The sequence below is a fragment of the Condylura cristata genome, unplaced genomic scaffold (assembly GCF_000260355.1).
Source record: "Condylura cristata isolate star-nosed mole 26May11 unplaced genomic scaffold, ConCri1.0 scaffold00010, whole genome shotgun sequence".
NCBI lineage: Eukaryota > Metazoa > Chordata > Mammalia > Eulipotyphla > Talpidae > Condylura > Condylura cristata.
In genome coordinates, this window is record NW_004567111.1 from 34,972,405 (window position 1) to 34,993,200 (window position 20,796).

Below are 20,796 nucleotides of genomic sequence, written 5' to 3' on the forward strand. Positions count from 1 at the left end.
TGTCTTGGTGGGTTAATAATAATTATTTCCATGAAACTTCAGAAAGCTTTTATGATTTCTATTTTCTCCCAAAACATTTATTTATTCTGGGACTTTGTGGGTTTCAAAATTTGCATTCAGTTTTCTTCAGCCTGAGGAAAGCTTTGTATGTTAGATTATGCTGTGATTTTTGAGATACACTAATATCGAGGTGACACTGGCTCATAACAGCATGAGACTTTTGGACAGAGAACATCATAATCTACATGCGATCACTGTCACACCAAACGTCTAGTTTGCACCGATTGTCATACACTCGGCCCCATGACCAGTGCACTATGCTTTTAAGCATGCCACCATACTCTCCAAGCTATCTGATTTAAAATGATCAATGGTACAGCTTTATATTTCATTTTATCTCTTGATTTTACACAGAAAACACATAAAAATGTGAAGGAGAAAGGCAGCTGTTTTAACAGTAACCATCCACAAAGCAGTGTTGTAAACAGCTCAGGTTACATCACTACTAAAATGCAGTTAGAGAAGCCTAATCAAGTCTGAAACTAGTACTCCTTTGTAGGGATGGGTAATCATAGGGGAGTTTGAAAATCAGCACTTAACTAGTCATTTCAGCAAATAGCTGTTGGGTGTCTACTAGGCACTAGGACCCACACAAAGCACTTGCCTCAAGGCAGGGAGACTGTACCTAAGGTGCAGGTTAGTCTTCAGTTCTGACCCCACCAACTTCCATATAGCTGTCAAGGCTTCTAAAATTAGCCAATTAAACTTATTTAAATATGTCCCTTCCTTCTATTCTCATTGTCAATATATTTTTTCAGCCCCAACAATTTTATCTGGATTACTCTAATAACCTGCTAGTGTTTTTCTTTGAGTCAAGTTTTAGCTGATTCTGACCTGCCCATAGACTCTGGGCATAATATTTCTTGCTTTAACTCCATCACATTACACCCAGAATAAACTCCAACTTCAGCAAGGCCTATAAAGCTGCTATACAGCTCACATGTTTCTCTTGTCATCAACACACATTTATCCCATGCCACAGCAAGCTGCCTCTCATGTCCTGGTTTTTAGATAGCCTATTTTTAATCATCACAATGCCACTGTCCTTTTGACCTGCATTTAGAAAATGCCTACTTACCCCTTCAGACCCATTCAGAGCCAACTTCTTCAGACACCTTTCACCCAATCACACACATACACTTAGCAGGTGGGTACCACCTCTCCAGGTTCCCAAAGAGACTGCATGTGTCTGTTTTCTGATTTACACACGTTGTTGAATTCTCCCCCACTGACACACACCTCTAAGTTGAGATCATTATCGTCATCTGTATACATCATCAGTATCTGCACAGCCACTGGCAAACAACGAGGACCTGATATTTACAATGACATGAGTGAATTAATATAGGATGAATAAACCTGATATCTCAAAAAGTTCTCTTAGCGGAACAGACATAACTGGGGAAAAGGGAGAGAATGGATAATAAATAGCAATGAATTATAATGTAGATTTTGGTGAGTTATGAATGTGGGGCATGTGGCATGAAACTAGCATCTATTCATTTCTTTAAATATTTAGTGACTAAAATGTGCCAGGTACTGGTTGGTCCTTTGCACACATTCTTTCATTTAATTTTCACAACCACTCTGTAAGCATTATTTCATTTTGGCATGTAGAGAAATTATGAAATAAGAAGTACAAGGTCACAAAAATTTAATGGTGAAAACATGATTTGAGCTCTAATATCTGTGTTCTTTCTATCACAATGGTACAAATTCCACTTTCTTTTTGTGTAAGAAAGCCGAATGGAGCTTCAGAGGAGAAAAAACTTATGCCCAGAATGATAGTTAGAAAAGCTTCATGTGAAAAGACAATGGGCCAAATGTTGAGAGATTAGTGGGGAAAGAGTACAGCTTTGATGGAGAAATAAACACAAGTATAGAACAAGTATAGATACAAGTTTAAAACTTGTAAAACACAGAATTTTCCAGCTCAGAATAGAATGAGCACAAGGAAGAAAATTCCACTGAAGGAAGAGGTTGAGACTATCCTGGAGGACCAGGAAACTCTGTATGATAATGGGTTGCAATATTTAAAAAATAACCAAGAGCATACATAGGTCATGCCAATGACTGGACCTGTGCTGTCACCTTCATCTACAAAGGACGAATGAAAAATTTGGTAACATAAGCTATTCAAAGTCCAAAGATAATTCTTACTTTAATGTAGAACTTTACTTTTATCCAGGAGGAGAGAGTTAAGTATATTAACATATCAAGTGTCCTTTCTGGTGTCAAATTAACACAATATTGTGGAAAAACATGTAAACAAATGCATTTCACAAATGTGAGTCCTGCAATCTCTTCTGTTCAAAATACAAACTAGAAAAGTAATTAGATCCATTACTCTTTTGAATTTCCTAAGTCACACTCTTAGGACAATATCTTGCTTTTTAACTAAAGCCCTCAATTTCTCAGCTTGCTTATTTTATCAGATGTGATCATTAAAATGTAAGGTGGCCATAGTTACAAGTATATTGACTGTATGTTTTACTCCTGTTTGGTGATGGTTTTCTCTATCAAGATTATATTATGAATGACTCATTACTAATTTTGTTGGACTGACATCCATAAACTAAATTGACTGTGACCACTTGTTTAGATGGTAACATTGCAAACCTTTAAAAAGGGATCTAAATTAAACAAAGGATGCTTAAGTACGCCACCAATAGATCAGATAAGTCCTAAACATTTTTATTTTTGACTGCTATTTTGGGTCCTTTAAAACATATGTTCTCTCAAAGTTTGTGAGTTTATATTTCATGGCAAATATAGCCCTGAAGCTGTATATAATAAAGAAAAACTGCTTGCATTGAAATTAGTGGGAATGTTAATATAACAAAAAAAATTCTTCAGTATTACACATCTAAAATAGAAATGAAGACTTAACTTCCTCCATATTTTTGAGTTTCTTATCCCACATCTGAGATTCATGTGGTTTATTGTTTCTCCTTGTGAGCTTTTTCCAGATCCTGTTTGAGTCGACTTAACCTCTACATATTTTTCTTCTAATTTAAAAGCCTTTATGTTGATGAAATCTGCTCCTAGAATGTAATGTTCATCACCCTCTGTCCACAGAACATCTATTAATTTATGTTTATAAAGCATTAATCACTTTAAAAATAAATTTTGCCTGGTTTTATTACCTTTAACAGACAGGAGAGATAAGAGCAGGAAGAATAGAAATGAAATTTGTTTATAAAATGACCTTTGAGAAAGTATTTTTAAATTGTACTAGAAGAAAAATAAATGATTAAACCAGATCTTTAGAGGTTTTATTTTAACTCTTACCTGTGCAGTTGGATGTATTCTCTGGGTCTGTTGAGCAGGTGGAGGAATCTATCAACGATCTTGTTTTTTCCTACACCCTGCAATTATACAAAAAATAATAAACAAAATGAGACACTACTCTGGAGGTAAAAAAGAGACAGTAGAATCTTCTACCAAAATATACTTTCTTAAAGTTGTACTAGTTGGTAACTGTTTTTTGTTTTTTGTTTTTTTTTAAAGATTTATTTATTTATTCATACAGAACTGGGGTATAGGCTAGAGATGCGGAGGGTGAGAGACTTCACCAGAGACAGAGTCGGGAGCAAAACAGGCAGATCGACGAAGTACACTGCTGAGGGGAGCAGCGGGCGGGTCAGGAGAGGACTGCCACGCCATGTGATCTCCGGGGCAGGCGGGAATCGAACTCATGAGGAAGTGGCTTAAGCTTCTTAGTGCCTTGCTTTAACCCGCTGCTCCACAAGGGAGAGCCAGTAAGTTATTTTTAATGAAAACCAAAATGCCAAACACGTGTAGTACATTTTCTATGACATCAAGGTTCTTTATTTTTAAATTCACTTCTAAATACACTAGTTCTAAGTCCTTCTTATTTAAAAATAAAATCATAATTATTTTTAGTCTCCTATAGTTTTGTTGTATAATTTTAGATTTTACAGCAGAATATTAACTACATCAGATTTGAAGAGTGGCATCAAATATGATCAAGTAAGTATAAAAACATGATTTTTCTAATTAGTTCTTTGCAAGTATGGTTTTCAGTTGCAGGAGATAAATATACTTTACTTCTGCTTAAGTCAAATGCTGATTTTTTTCTTTAATCACCCAGTCCTTATTAATGTCTCAAGTATATGTTATAGATATTACACTAGTTGAAAGAGGTATATAATTGCAAATAAAATAGCTACAGCACCTGATGACATTCACCGCTTATATTCCAGTAGACAACACAGACAATTAAGCAAGTATAACAGATACAGATATGATGAGTGTTTTGCTCTGGTGCATCCAAGATACTTAAAGATTTAACCTGAGGGCTCAATACAGACAGTGATATTTAAGTTGCAATAAGGGGGAATTAAAAGGAAGAAAGAGAAAGAGGGTGTTCTAGGTACAAAGAACACTATATGTAAGTGTCTGTTGGTAGCAGTGAACAGGAGAGTTGGGCACGTCTAGAAGAACAAAAGACAATGAAGTAGGAGTGAGGAAGAGGGAGGAAGAGAATGGCAAGTACGTCTAGAATGGGAGGCAGGATGTAGCTTTGATAATGCTTTTGGAAAACTGAAGAGTTTGGGCCATTTCCTAATAGTAATGAGAAACCAATGAAGTAGATTTTGATTTTGGGAACTCATTCTGGTGAAACAGTCTAGCTGAGAGTAAGAATGAAAGCAAAGAGGAGCAGTTTGTCAACTCGTTTAAATTTTTAGGCAGGCAATAAAGGTGGGTTCAACTAAGGAAAAGAGAGAAAAGGATGATTTTGAGAGAAATTTAGGGAAAAGAACTGACAGAATGTGGTGACAGATCAGATGTCACAACTGGATGAGGAAAGGAAGTCAGATTATGTCTTGAGCAATGGGGTAGAAGGTGGTAACATTTGCTGAGATGTGAAATGGTGGCAGTAATTGAGAAATATGAGAAAAGTATATTTGTTGGTGGGGAAGGAAAATCTAGTTTTTCAAAAGGCAGCTTAAATTTGTATATGCTACTTTGAAGTATGTGTTTCCAACTCCTGATGCTTTCTCTTCAATTCCTTGTCACTACCAAAGACAGTCCCTCACCTACCTGGACTCCTAGCGAGCCCTGTCTGGTCTTCTACACCTGGACTCACAACAGGCCAGTCAACAATTTCTTTTGTCAGGGTATTTCAAATTTTACTTTTTCAATTTCATTTAAAAGCTCTGGTAATTTCTTCTAGGAATTGCCAAAAACTTAGCCACGATGGAACTTCTGTAAATATCCTGAGTAAATTAAAAGAGATATAGTGACCTGCTCTAGCTAATAAGTCTTTGTCTGGAACAGAAAATCCTCAGGATTACGTTAATTCAATAAATACGTAAATAGTATCTTATTTTTCCATTATAAAAGCTACATACTCATTTTCCTCACTGCGATATTTAGAAAACAAATCATTACTCAATGTGCAACTGCTAAAACAAATAACCTATCTTTCATTTTGTGCTTATGCATATTTATCTTTACTTACTACTCATTATTCTGTATATAGAATTTGTATATTTTTACTGAAAGCCAGCACCAAATAGTTTTCACATCATAATTAAAACTTGATCATATTTAAGTGAAAATTTTGAAGAATAGAAAGAGCTTGAAAATGAGATCCTAAGAAACATAAATCATCCCAGGAGCCTGTCCAACTTGTTTTTTGTGACAATATGTAAGGAGGAAGAACAGTCACAGAGTTGGGATTCAGAGTGTCCTTTAACTACAAGGTTAAGAGAAGGAGGGAATATATTAAGTTATACAGGAATCAAATTGAGGATAAGAATGCTTCCAGTTTCTGTGAAAAGATCAGAAACCATCATGTTAGCATACCTAGAAAGAGGTACAAAGTTATACCACTACAATATGTAGTGTTGTAAGCCAATGTTACTGCAATAAAAACATTTCATAAAAATAAAAATATATAGATAAAATCTTTATCTTAAGAAAACTTTGAAGGATTCTATGACTCCCTTGACTTTATCAGATTTATTATTTTATTAGCCTGTTTCCTCAAAGACATTAGCCGTAAAATCTATTCAGAAAAAAGGCTTCTAGGTTTTTCATCCTAGACAAGAAAATATAGAACTTGGGAAAATCTATCCACATCCTGTCAAAGCGTTAAAGGAATAAGGTGGCAGAAAAGGCTAAGAGGAAGGAGAGCAGGCAAAGAGAAAGTGAGTCTTGAATCCCATTTCATAACATATTTACACATTTGAGCTTAACATATTTGAGCTAAGAGCAACTGTCCTGGGATTAATGTCAAAGGGTCATTGACAGGCCTTGAAGCACCCCCCTACCCCCACAGAAACAGATAAACCTTCAAGCTTGCTGTGTCGGCCAATGCAAGATTCATTAAAGCATGTTCCTAATCAGTCAGCAGAACCTTTGCATTCCACAGCTCTGAACATGTATTTTTTCTGACTAGAAAAGCAGCCTCCCTATCGTTCTGTCATCTTCCACTCCCCTTTAGTGTTTTGATGAAATCTCACTTCTCTGAAGATTTGTCTTTTTCTTCTCTCCTTCAACTCTGAGCGCTACAATGGTTTTTTCCTTTGGAGCCCTAGACCACAGTCTCTCATAGCACTCACCACACTGTACTCTGGTGAACTGTCAGGCACCTCAGTTCTGAGGACTAGCACTCCAGGACATCATGGGCTTTCTATTCAGGTCCCTATCACCAGTGACTCAAATATAACCTGCGAGTAGTAACTATTTAAATGTGAGGGAAGGAGGGAAGAAAGGGAAAGAGTTTAATGTGATTTGATTGGATTTAAGGAGATAGAAACCTCTTCAGGGAAACTAATGCTCACTTTGTGCAAACAAAGAAGGAGGCTAATATTTATGGGGACCTCTTCGGTGTGCACACAACCTCTTTGGTGCCAATCACTTGAGTCCTCATGACAGCCCTACAGGTGGGAGGTAATGGATGTCTTTGGAGAAAAGCAAACTGCAGTGCTCGGCAGTGAAGAACTCCACACAAATGGCATCTAAATAAACAGATGGGGCTATTTTGTTTCACCACATTGCCAAACAGACTGTCAAGAGGTGGCCTCCCTGAACAGATCTGCCTGAGACTTTATAATTCAGAGTCATAGAGCCAAAGATCAATCACTTCAAGGTTATAATATAGTTTAAAATGTGTGTCCAGGAACCCCTTGAGTGACAACATGGAAGTCAAGTGTGATCTTTTCATCTGCACTAACTGACTAATGGATTTCAAGTGACTGCCACTGCCAATCTTGTTTTCCCTCATGCTCTCTGGAATGTCTCAACTTTGGGCCCGCTTCCACCTTCCCTTAATTTTTTTAATAACTTTAGTGGAGCTAATCAGTTTGTACAATATTTAGAAATTTTTCTTGTGTGCTGTGTCCTAATTTCCTTTTTAGAAAAGCTATTATATGAAAGTCATTAGCAAATACCAACAGCAAAGTTACAAAATAAACAAATATTTCAGTAAAACCAGGAGAAATTAATTGTTGCTGCTTATTTGTTAACCTTACAATTTCTAGCACATGTTAAACCTTTGAATTCTTTGCTTAAAATTCCTGAAAGTATATTTACTATACTAGCAGTTAGGACTAGGACTATGATCCTTGCTCAGTTTCTCCTAGGTAGAGGTTCTACCACCATTTGAGTCAAGGTTTGCTCTTTTAAATAAAGAGGGCCTGGACAAGTGGATCTTTAAATATTAACGGATTCTTATATTCTTCCAGTAATAAAACAAACTGTGTTTATACAATCAATGGAAATTTCTTATTTTCCAAACTTTCTAATGGAGATTGAAGATCGAAGTAAATAATCCTAACATTTGCATAAATGGATTCTTTGTGACAAATGGAGCAGAACACAGGAGTCACATGCATGCTCTAAGGCAGACTTATTTAGAAAGCTTCATGTTAAGTCATAAGCTCCTTCAAACAAGAATAATAAAATCCACGTCCTACAATTTCCCTTTGAAATAGTGAGTAGCTATAAATGACTGTGATATACTTTGGGATTGTTCGGTTATTAAGTATGACCAAAGCAACCATGGCAAAAAGCGTGGGGCTAGGGGCCGGGAGCGGAATCAGTGTGTCTGTAAAGATGAGGTATAGATTCACAGTAAATGTAGGAAAAATACTATGAAACACTGGATACAAACTAAGTGACAGAGAGAATGTGGCAGAATGGCAAAAAAAAAAATTTGTCAGATTGTAATTCAGGCAATTTCACTAATCAAGAGTTTTAAAAGGGGACACACAATAATATAATATAAAAAAGATGAGTGTCATTATACTTAATGAAATCAAGTTTTTCATAGCTTTGAGACTTCCCAATGGCTGGAACTACTACAAGCACAGCACACTTAGTTATCAAATTCCCTGCTGCCACTACCAGCTGGGGACACAAACAAGAAAATTTCTGAACAAATTGTTCAGTCCCTCTACAGATATTAGACAATTATGCTGGCATAGCAACATGGTATATTTCTGATGTAGCTCAGTAGCAATCTGGCAGGGCTCAGTTCAATTATTAATTAGAAAAAACACATTCTTTAATTTTGGCAATAAAGTATTCACAGTATCTCAATATTAAATAATTCAACAAACATTTACTAACCCTTTCCCAGGAGAAAAGCTAAATCTTCGATCACAATAGACTTATAATTAATAGATGGAATGAGAAACAGAATCATACAGAATTAATCATCTAGAATAGGAGTCCTGCTTAATTGGTACTAATAATATTGACTGAGTTTCAGTGTTTAAAAGATTTTAAAATCAAACATGAAAAATTAAAAAATGAAAGCAATTACTTCTAGCCTTAAAAAAATGGGTATGGTTTAATTTCATTTGTAAATTAATCAAACTTAAGCTAATTTAAGGAAATTTACTCTAGAAAATATTTCCTCATCAGACGTTCATCAACAGAGGTATTATAATTTCGAATAAAGTATTTGTATTCATGAAAATGGATCAATACCTCTTGAGATAAAGATAACAAAAAAGTAAACCTTTCCTTTGTAAAAATCATTCTTTCCTCTTGGGAGGTGCAACTACTAAATGCAATGATCAACCTTTATTTGGATGCTAAGTGAAAAAAACCAACCACAAAATGACCTTGGAAATAATTAAGGAAAACTGAAAATAGGGTACCAGAGTTTATCAAGGGTTATTATTAACTTGTTAGGTATAACAATAGAATTTGGTTATATTAAATGGTGAGGTTATTTATAAGAGAAGCATTATATAAAAGGATAGTGTATTAAAAGATGACATTTAAAAAGTACTGGGGACGGGCCCTCCCTGGTGGTGCAGCGGGTTGAAGCACAGCACTGAGAATCTAAAGCCGCTTCCTCATGAGTTCGATTCCCGCCTGCCCCGGAGGCGACCACATGGCGCGGCAGACCTCTCCTGACCCGCCCGCTGCTCCCCTCAGCAGTGTACTTCGTCGATCTGCCTGTTCTGCTCCCCGCTCTGTGGTGAATTCTCTCGCCCTCCGCATCTCCGGCCTGTACCCCAGCTCTGTACAAATAAATAAATAAATCTTTAAAAAAAAAAAAAAAAAAAAGTACTGGGGACTAGATAAAACGAGTTGGGCAAAATGACAATCACTGAAACTAAGTTTTGGGTACAAGGGAGTTCATTTTATATATTAAGAACTTTTCATAACAGAAAAACTTAATTGCTTTGTACTCTGTATGTACAGCATACCTGAGCTATTAAGTACTCTACCCAAGATGGTTATTAATTATTATTATTAGTTGTATAAGAACATGGTATGATTTAAAAAAAAAGAGAGACCCATCAGCTTTTAAGGTCTAAGGCTTAATTCTGCCAATACCTAGTTACATGATTGTGAACACACAGTTCAACCTTTTCAAACATTTTTAATCCTTGCTTTTAAGAAACCTATAGATATATAAAACATACAATTTTAAAAGAAAACTAAATTAAATGCTGATAAAATATTACATAAGTTCAGAGAAAAACAAAATTATTGCTATTTGGGGAAAACTAAAAAGACTTAATAGAAGGAAAACATCTGAGTTCTTAAAATTTGGCAGGATTTTGATACGCACAAATGAGGGATTACAACACTAAATAAGGGAAACAATGTGGAAGTGCTGGGCCTGGAAAACTCAGGGAAGCAAGATACCCTACTTTGGAAGAATTATAAATGAGGTTTGGAGTCAGGTCATAGGTCATTTGAACTGTCTCCTTATAAACAGAACTTTTATCTGACAGGCATGAGAACCACTTTTCAATTTTTTTTTTTTAAAGATTTATTTATTTGTGCATACAGAACTGGGGTACAGGCCAGAGCCTCAGGGGCAGTGAGAGGCTTCACCAGAGACAGAGTGGGGAACAGAACAGGCAGATCAACGAAGTACACTGCTGAGGGGAGCAGCGGGCGGGTCAGGAGAGGTCTGCCACGCCATGTGGTCTCCTCCGGGGCAGGCGGGAATCGAACTCATGAGGAAGCGGCTTTAGATTCTCAGTGCTGTGCTTTAACCCGCTGCGCCACCAGGGAGGGCCGCACTTTTCAATTTTTAAGTCAGAATTTTAAAAATCAAGAGACGCTTTCTGGATTTATCTTACTGCTGGTAGATCAGAACTTGCAAAGAGTACCTCAGTACTCAGATACGTAAAACATGGAGAATGTGAAAGTTAGGATGAGGTGGGGCCTCTGATATGTAACCCAGCCACGGCTAACTTTGTACCTGATACAAAGACAGAGTTGGGCCTCAAACTTTCATATCGTATGTGAGACTTGGTAAGGGCAAAATATATGGGAAGCAGGATACAAGGATAGCTTAAATATAAAAATTTCACCAAGCTGCTATTATTTAATGAAATGGTAAAAAGACTAGCTTATAATAAAACAAACAAACAAAAAACCTGAAAAATCATGGCAAGTGATTTTACTGGACTACATTCATCTGGAAGTGATTATGATTTATTAATTTTACCTCATTAAATGTAAGTTCAATTTTGATTTGCTCTGTAATTTTATCTATCATAAGAAACCTGAAACTATAATTCTATGTAGATAATTAAATATTCATTTCTTTTTTGAAAGTTTTATTTTGCAAGTGTAACTGACATAATTTTAATTATACTAGCTTTAGAGTACAACACAGTGATTTGATTTTTTGTGTGCATTGTGAAATGATCACAAAAAGTCTTGTTAATAACTGTCACTATACATATATACCTAGTTATAAATTATATCTTTTCTCTACATAATGAGGACTTTTAAGATCTACTATATTAGCCACTTTTAAATATGACAAAGAGTATTAACTATAGTCATTCTGCTTTACATCCCCATGATTTAATGAATTTGTAGATGTAAGTTTGTACCTTAAATTCTCATTTTTTTAAAAAAGCACTCTGCATATTTTAAAAATAGTTCTCATGAAAGGAATTCCCTCAATAGTTTAGAAGCCCACATTACTAAAATGTTTTTCTTCAAATGCCTGATAAAATGCAGCTGCCTCTGGAAACACAGGAACTCTTACAAAAGAGAAATTTATTCTTAGGGAGTTTTTAGACAAAAGACAATTATACACCGTGAGGCTGCAAATTTTTTATAGTTCAACATTTTCACTTTAAAGGTTTTATAGATTAAGTAGAACATAGCCCTACAAATCAAAAGGATGAGATAAGAGAAGGAACAAATTTATTCCTGAGCTGGAGTTGGGACAGTGAAAACATCACTGGCTTGAAAATAAACATTTCTTCCCTCCCTGCCCCCCACTCAGAAAAGCTTAAAGTTCTACTGTGATTGGTGGCTCAATGAGTTAGGATGCAGCACTGCAAGATAGCCACAGCTGCTTCAGTGCAAGTTCGATCTGCAGCCCCAAAGGTGACCAACACGGCACAGCAGACCTCTCCTGACCCACCCTCTGCTCTCCTCAGCAGTGTATTTCATTGATCTGCCTGTTCTGCTCCCGACTCTGTCTCTGGTAAAGCCTCTCACCACCCCTGCACCTCTGGCTTGTACCCCAGTTCTGTATGAATAAATAAATCTTAAAAAAAAAAGTTTATACTGTGATTGAAAAAGCCATCAGGAAACTCTTAAGTGCACAAAAGGTACACATAATATTATAATTACAGTAGGTAGAGAATAAAGCATGTCAACAGCATACTAAAATGGCTATAGAATAGGCAGCATTATAGACTGAGGGACCATTAGACATGTAATTTCTGGGAATCCTGTTCCTTTGGCTGACAGCAATTCTTCACTTACTGGAAAGTCAATGTGCTGTGCCATAAAATCCCAAATAGAAAACAGATTTAAAAAAAAAATCAATTTATTTCACCAAAATAAAATGTGGGCTACTTTATTTTGCTATGATTAAGTGGTGTATATGGAGCCATTTTTAGCTTTCAATGGTCATGAAATCTTATCTGGTGTCACAGTTTCTTAGAAAAAATAGCACTCTATAGAAAGAAAAGGTGGAGTGGGATTAATAAAGACAGTAAACCTTGAGATACCTCAAAATCCATACTGATTCCATTTAATTTTCTCATTGTAAAAGCTTGCCACTACAATTAGAGCAATCTTTCAAAGCATCTCTAAATTTATAATATCAATTCTTGAAAAGTTTCTTTCATGGACTTCAGCCAGTCTCTAGTTGGCAAACAGAAGGCTGTCTGAATCTATCTATAGACAGTTTGTATTAAGAGTATTCATTACCCTTTATTGTATAATTATACCAAACCCACTGCTGGCTTCTCTGTCAATATTTAATCCTCAAGCTTCACTCCTAATTGACAATTTTTTTTTGGAGTAGTTATCTTGTAATGTTTTAGAAAAAGGAAAAAATGGAGCCATATCAACTGCTACAATGCTTTCAAAATAAACTATAGGACTGAAATAGACTTTTTCCAAATGGCTGTTACTTTGCATCTGAATGAAGACATTAGTGATACTACTCCATGTAAAGGTGAAAGCAAGAAAGTACATAAAATGTAAATACTGAAATACCACTATTAAGTAAAGCGAGAATTTTTTAAGCTAACCTGAGTTACGGTGACTATAAAAGTACACATTCTGGAAAAAGAAATCGAATTCTAGGAAAGCACATGAATGAAAACCCGTAATTCCATACTTATCCTTAGCAAAACACCAGTCTCTGGGGAGCTTACTCTCTATTCATCAACTAATACTGTAGAGAGGTTCACATTCCTTTGTATGTATCAAATGGAAGCAGTCGAGAGACTAATCCTAATGAACTTGGAAGGAGCCATGTTAAGCGAAATAAAACAGAAAGGCAAAAAATGCAAGGTATTAATATATGTGGATTTTTTTTTATGTGAAACTCTTACATAGTATTAAAAATGTTACGAGAAGCTATTGAATGAGGGAAGTAGAGAGAGAGATTGGCAAGAAGGCTTAAATTTTTACTTCTAAGATGAATAAGGTCTGAGGATCTTATGTAAAATATGGTGACTAAAGTTGGTGATACTTTATTGCATGTGAAATTTGCTAAGAGAATAGAACATAAATGCTTTCACAATGAAAAGGTATGCGTGTGAGGTGATGGATGTGTTAACAAACTAGATGGGAGGAATTGTGTCACAACTTACAGGCCTATCAGAGCATTATATTATCCACATTAAATATCTTAGAATTCTATCAATTATACCCCAATAAAGTTGAGGAAAAAGGAAACTAGTCATAAAATCTTGATTGGATCTTAACACCAATGCTAGCTTTTGAAAATAAGTTTGCAATGAACTGAAATTTGATGTTACTCTAGAGTTCAATTAAGATTTTAACCAGTAACTGGTCCAACTTTTACTCCCTATCCTTTTAAAGGTAAGCATATACAAAGATGCATCAGTGTCAGCTAGGATGTCACATCTTGACCTGTAAAGTTTCTTTTGGAAGTCTGCTCCTCATTTAATTAGCTAAATACTAATTAGTATGTGATTACTAGAAATTCTTACAAATTATTATTTCATTATTCTGACCCACTGTTGATATTATCAGTATCTGACCCTATCAGAATGTAACCATGCACAGTTGAATGGACCACTATCTACTTACTCTCTTAAGCAGGCACTCCATAGATTCTAATTTATTTGTTTCTTCTACTTAACAGCAGCAAATTTACAAAAATAAACTCCTATCTGTCTCTGAATCTCCTGGAAATGATACAACTGAGCTTAAATTTTACATTCAGATTACTTACAAAGCATTTTGATTATTCATTAGGAATTTATTTTAGGTGGCTTTTTACAATACAATAACCCAATCAACAAATATTTACTTACTTACTAAAATGCAAGCATCAGGGAGACTATATAAATAACTAAGATTCAAAGGGTGTGTTCTCTCACTAGTAGAGATGGAAGGTAGATGCCTTCTACAAGTCAAAAGAAAACTATAGACAATATGCTATATAGCTCAGAGAATGAAGCCAAAATTTGAGCTAAGTTTCTTAAGGAACCATAGTAGAGAATATTACAGCCAGAAGGATCTTAGAAATGATTTATTCCAATCTTATCACATTATAGATAAGAAAAAAAAAAAAGGAAAAGGAAAGCAGAAAAATGTCTGTTAAGGGGGAACAGCAATCTATCCAATATCATATAGAGTTGAAAAATCTCAGTAGGTCTCGAATTCTTAGCTTTTGTTTGCTCCATCATTGTCACTGAAAGAGTATCAGGAGGCAACACAGCAGCAGCATGTGGATCACAGGCATAAACGTACTACTGATAAGGTTTGTTTGGAAAACAGAATGCTTAATTTAACTGAGGGCAAGCATATAGGGGGAGGAATGGGCGATTGGGTTGAAAGTAGACAATGGAAGATATCAAATGATAGCCTGAGCAAGTCCTATATTTTCACTAAACAACTTAATGGACATAAGTAGAATTTACATTAAAAATCTGAAAATTCCTTCAACATTGGATTATACAATACTGAAAAACTTAGAGGTTTCTAATAAAAGAATAAGAATTCATGAAATGAAAATTTATGTTGAATACAATCTCCCATGGTAATTTTTTACTTTCTCCAAAGTGGAGGATGGTAGAATAGGGGTACAAGAAGGCAAGACACTGATGACAGGTGGAGTTTGTGACTGTGCTGAGAGAAAAAAGTCTGCCATATTTGATGCCTCCTGCCTTGTTCCTATCCAGTGCCTTCAGCTTTCAACCTTAGGCAAGCCTGAACATCAGTGCTAACTTCTACTGTCACTAGATGCTGAGGTCTATCTGCAGATGCCTGTAGAGACGTGGTTGCTCTTAACTCCACCCCATGTTCAACATGGAGCCTAGTATTGTTCTCTTCCTTGGGACTGAAGTAGCACATCAGATATGATTCCAGCATTTGCATTTATTCCATACATCAAAATACTTTCACAGCCTCTTCCATTTCTCATAACACAGACCATCTATTCCAGCTCAACCTTCACCCTGCATAGCTGTCACCAATCCCTTTTTCTCTGGTGAATGGCTTCTTTCCTTTACCCTTTCTACCTGTATGAATCTTGGAAAACCCTGACTCTATTGTCTGGAGACCTTGTCTTTGACAAGAAACCTAATTGTTTTCCCCATACTACACCCCCAGAACATCAATATCACCTGGGACATTTCAAAGCCTTTGAACATCAATGCTTGACTTCTAGGGACAAATATCTATGTAATAGTGAGTATACTGTTATTGTATCTTAAAAAGAATTTTTTTCCTTTATCTATAAAATGATAGAACTGGAATAGTATTTTCTAATATCTCCTTGGCTCCTAAGGAAAATTATACCTCAAACTTTACCTCTAAATACTGTTGGTATTCTCTCTTTGTTATCTGATCTGCTGCTGCTGAGAAGTCAGAAGATTCTCCCTTCAGCTAGTGGCAGAAACTATTAGAAATAACAGAGAATGTACCACACTTTAAGTACTTATGATGAGTTTGTGAAGCATTCTGGGCTATTTACTTATTGTTTTTCAAGGAGAGGTAAGAAACTGACTTCCTGAGTTTCAATATCAAGGACCAAATGCTGCACTAGTAAGTGATCTTCATCCTTCCCTGGCATATGGGCTTATCAGGAAAATACTACTTTTTTTTAAAGAAGTATTTACTTATTCATACGGAACTGGGTACAGGCCAGAGATGTGGAGGGTGAGAGGATTTACCAGGGACAGAGTGGGTAGCAGAATAGGCAGATAGATGAAGTACACTGCTGAGGGCTGCAGCGGGCGGGTCAGGAGAGGTCTGCCGCGCCATGTGGATCTCCTCTGGGGCAGGCGGGATCGAACTCATGTGGAAGTGCTTAAGCTTCTTAGTGCAGTGCTTTAACCTGCTGGGCCACCAGGGAGGGCCAGGAAAATACTATTTTTTTAAATAAGTAGGATTTTTTAAAAAGAGGGGGAAAAAAGATCATGAGTAATTTATCATTCTCCTTTTAATTCTTGCTTAGAAAAGATGAAACAAGAGAATATTAAAATACCTTTAAAGCAAAACAGTGAAACCAGAGTATTTTTAATTGAACATCTACTTTGAGCCAGGTAATGTATGAAGCATTTTCCATGAATTATCTCATATGATCTTCACATCAGCCCAATCGAGTACATAGTACTTTTATACCCAACTTAGATATCAGGAAACTGAGTATGTGTAGGATAATAAGCAATTTTCCCAAAGTCACACAGCCATCTGTGATAAAGTTGCTATTTTAGCCAGCTAACATCCAAGATTCCGTTCTCAACCAGCAAATCACTCAACTGACCCATTTAAAAAAGACATTTTAAAGTTATAAGTTAAGGGACACAATATATCAAAAATATATTGCTTTTATAAGAAAAAACAAAGAGTAAACTGAAACCTTAATGTCCTTAAGTTATAAGGCCATTTTTTAAAAAAAAGATGCTATTCATTATCTGATAATTCACTAAGGAAAATTATCAGAACCCTCTAAATATAAATACCCATCTATCCCTCCATAAACATATACTGAGTATCTACCATGTAGCAACTACTGTACTAAGAACCTGGGCTACAATAAGCCAGAGAATGGTGGCCCTGCCCTGGAGGATCATACAGATAAGATGAGAGAAGATAGTCATTCTACATGTAACTACAGTGACATGTTGTTACTAGAGTGGTGACAAGGAGAGAAAAGCAGGGCAAACCTAGTTCAGCTAGAGGAAAAGGAAGTGCTCCTGTGAGTCAGAGGATGGGTATGTCAAGTGGAGTGCAGAGAGGAACATTCAGCAAGGACCAGCGCAGGGGTAAGAAACTGACGGAAGTTCAGAGTGGGTCAAGCAGCTAATACAGAGTGTGAGAGAGGAGGAGGCTATGGTTCGGGCTAGAATGCGTTGGCAGAGGCCAGATCCTGTCTACTGAAAACTATACCCCAGGGTTGTAGGGAGACAAACTAAGGAAAAAAAAAAAAAACTTATATAAGAAAAGTTTCACACATATCAAAGTGGTGGCAGAGTGAAAAGTAAGTCAGAGCAGGCATTAAGACTGTTTGAGCTGTACCTGGGAACTTCTGCTGTAATCCAAGTGACAAGAAATGATGAGCTGAGCTAGAATGACAGACCTGGGAAAGAAGAGCAGCTATTTATGTCATAGAATGAGCAGGACATGACAGATGATTAAATGGAAGGTGAATTAAGTCCTGAGGTAATTCTAAAGTTTAGAAAGGAAAAGATTTAATTAACCCAGTCACTTGCTGGAAAAATAATCATTTTTAAAAACTTACCTCAACAAGGAAGAAATTTACTGCTTTTAAACTGTTACCACCAATCATTCATTAATCCTGAGGTTCCAGCCATAACTAACTCACCTGGTTACCAACCAGTAATAGGTGCTCTCCAAGAAGAAAGTCTTTGAGCATATCTTCCATGACTATCATGTGCTACAGGAGTAAGAATAGAGGTTAACGGCGTCTTTGTAATGAGGGGAAGCTAGAAAATTAAGTCAGAAAATATGAAAATATTGCCATGGAGAGTAAAATATCCATCGTAACATATAATATTCAATTTGATTTTAAAAGAACAACGTTAACGCTGTGGTTGCAAGTTATATAACGAATGATGTTACTGATACTAAAAATCTAAAACAGATTACCTCAGCAACACTAAGCACTGACCAACATTTCAGAGTTTTAAAACTATGAAACTATATAGAGTTGTCTTATCATTTAATGTAATATTTAACACTTGCTAATAAAAATAAAGACTTTCTAAAATAATTAGAGATTTCCTGGAACATTTTATACTGATTTGTTTTTAATTCCAATGAATGTTAAGTTTCAGATTTTAAATATTATTTATGCTCCATATTTAAAATTTTGAATTATGACATAATAAAAGAACACAATCCAAGTTGCTCACAATAGCTATGTCTTTTGTGTACTGAGAAACAGAACAAGTATAAGTAGGTCATAAAAGCTTACAGTGGAGATGGAGAAGGGTTGATTATAAGCAATTTGATCACTTGAGGTTGAAGACCTATCCCAGAGAGACTATCACCTATACCAGTGACCTATATAGTAGGCATGTGCATGGATGTATCTGTGTCCACCATGAGATTATAAGCAATTCGACACTTGAGCAGTTGTATGTATTTTTTTTTTAAAGATAATTTTTTTTAAAAGATTTATTTGTGCATACAGAACTGGGGTACAGGCCAGAGGCTCAGAGGCGGTGAGAGGCTTCACCAGAGACAGAGTGGGGAACAGAACAGGCAGATCGACGAAGTACACTGCTGAGGGGAGCAGCGGGCAGGCGAGGTCTGCCACGCCATGTGGTCACCTCCAGGGCAGGCGGCAATCGAACTCATGCGCAAGCGGCTTTAGATTCTCAGTGCTGTGCTTCAACCCGCTGTGCCACCAGGGAGGGCCAGTTGTATGTATTTTAATCTCTGTATTCTAATACTTTAAGGACAGGTGTAATGTGTGGCAGATTTTTTTATAATACTATTTTCAGAATTTTTGGAGATCTAAAGATCACTAGACTATATTAAGAGCCTATTAACCTCTCTTCAAATTTCTCCTCCTTACTATTGCAAATATACTACTACTTCATGGTGAATTAAAAAACACTCCTGATTATGAACATTCAAAATCCTGTCCATTCCTTCATTAATGGACTCAACACATATTTACTCAATAATCACTATGTAGTACAAATTGCACTAAGATTGTGCAATTTCTAGAGATATAAAGGAAACACTGGACTTCACGTAAGTGTTATAGAAAAACACATGTAAAAAAAATCAGTGTCACACAATGTGGCAAGGGGACCATAGGAAACAGAACAAGTACTGAAGATTACTGGTTTAAGGGAAGTGTATCATGCAGAGATAGATTAAGATATACTATAAAAGCAAATTTTATGAAGCCACTGTCCCTAAAACTGATACAGTCAAATTTTTCATTAATGATTAATTCATACTGCCTTATGATGGGAAGGTATGCATGGAACAGACTGCAGATTCCTCAGGACAATGTGTAAAGTTCACAGCAGCCTTCAGTCCTCAGTGTCTATGTCACAAATGCCATGGCAACAGACACTGTACTCAAGGGCTGCTGCTCAATGTCCCACATTCTTAGATGCTGGGAAGGATTTTCAGCATTGGCTACCATGGAGTTGTTCATTTTGTCACTTACAACAAAATTTTCTGATCCTTTTTCCTATATTCCTCATCAATCTAATGATAGAGCAAGATACTGTCAATGCTCAGTTATAGTATAGTTTCCATGATTTGGTTTTTAATAGGTAAGATATTTTTTCCTTCTGTATGTCTCATAGGTAACTCTCTGTCCATTTGTCAACTGCTTATGTAAGAGCTTAATGGTTTTGGAAGAAAAATAAAACATAAATTAGTTAATGGGCTATCGAGTAAATAAAATGCAAATTGGGGCCATGCTTTTTGCTGTGCAGTAGATAACAATTTTGACAGATTTCAAAACATTTGAGATTTTTATTGAGAAAGAACACAATGCTGTTCCCCTCATAAATAGATTTATATTGGTAATAAAATGTAGGGCTATAAATTTTGGTTTTCACTACACAACAAATAGGACTGGGAAATGAAAGATAAAAAAGAAATTTTACATTAATTTCCCCAACACTTTAGTAAGGTGAAAACAATAAGCAGAAGTTGTTCTAAAATAATTTATAAAGGTACAGTTATTATTTATATGCAGATTAGAGACCAATCATTACAGAACAACTTGGGTGTTTTTTTAATAAAATGTAACCACTTAACAGAAAAACTCTTTATGGGTAATTTTCTCTGAAAACTATTTGTATTAAAGTGAATGTCTACAACAAAGCTTCTGGGTACACACTAATTTCTTTGTCTTAGTGGGAGGTTTATAACTACTGGTTAGTTTGCAACAAGGAAATTACCAATTATTTCCCTTAAAAAATGAAAAGAATAGAAATACTAGGAATTGGCAGGGAAAGGAAAGAAATAGGAGAGAAGCAGTGCAGAGGACACATTGCTCTTTGAACAACTGAGAAGACTTAACAGGAAAGCAAAAGACAGTATTAGATCTATTTTGTTTTAAATTTAATACATTAATTTTATTTACCTGAGTATAGTGTATATGCACACAGGAAATTACTACTCTTATAAAAGGAGCAACTCTTCCAATTTTCAACTATCTTTATAAAGAACTTTAAATTTATAATACCTTTCTGAGACATATTTCAAGACCTCATTTTGTATTATCTAAATCAAACTTGGCAAATTACAGCAAATAGTTACATTTCACTTGAA

The 20,796-nt window shown here is 35.8% G+C and overlaps 1 protein-coding gene across 2 annotated transcripts in view; it reads right to left on the reverse strand.

Moving 5' to 3' along the window:
* VWA8 (von Willebrand factor A domain containing 8) overlaps window positions 1-20,796 on the reverse strand; it is a 278,183-nt gene that overhangs the window by 155,378 nt on the left and 102,009 nt on the right. For both annotated transcript variants that reach the window (XM_012723268.1, XM_012723269.1), the window contains exons 21-22: window positions 17,852-17,923; window positions 3,352-3,428 (exon numbers count right to left, since the gene is read on the reverse strand). In XM_012723268.1, the coding sequence (XP_012578722.1) occupies window positions 3,352-3,428; window positions 17,852-17,923 (149 nt within the window). The remainder of the gene's footprint in view (window positions 1-3,351; window positions 3,429-17,851; window positions 17,924-20,796) is intronic.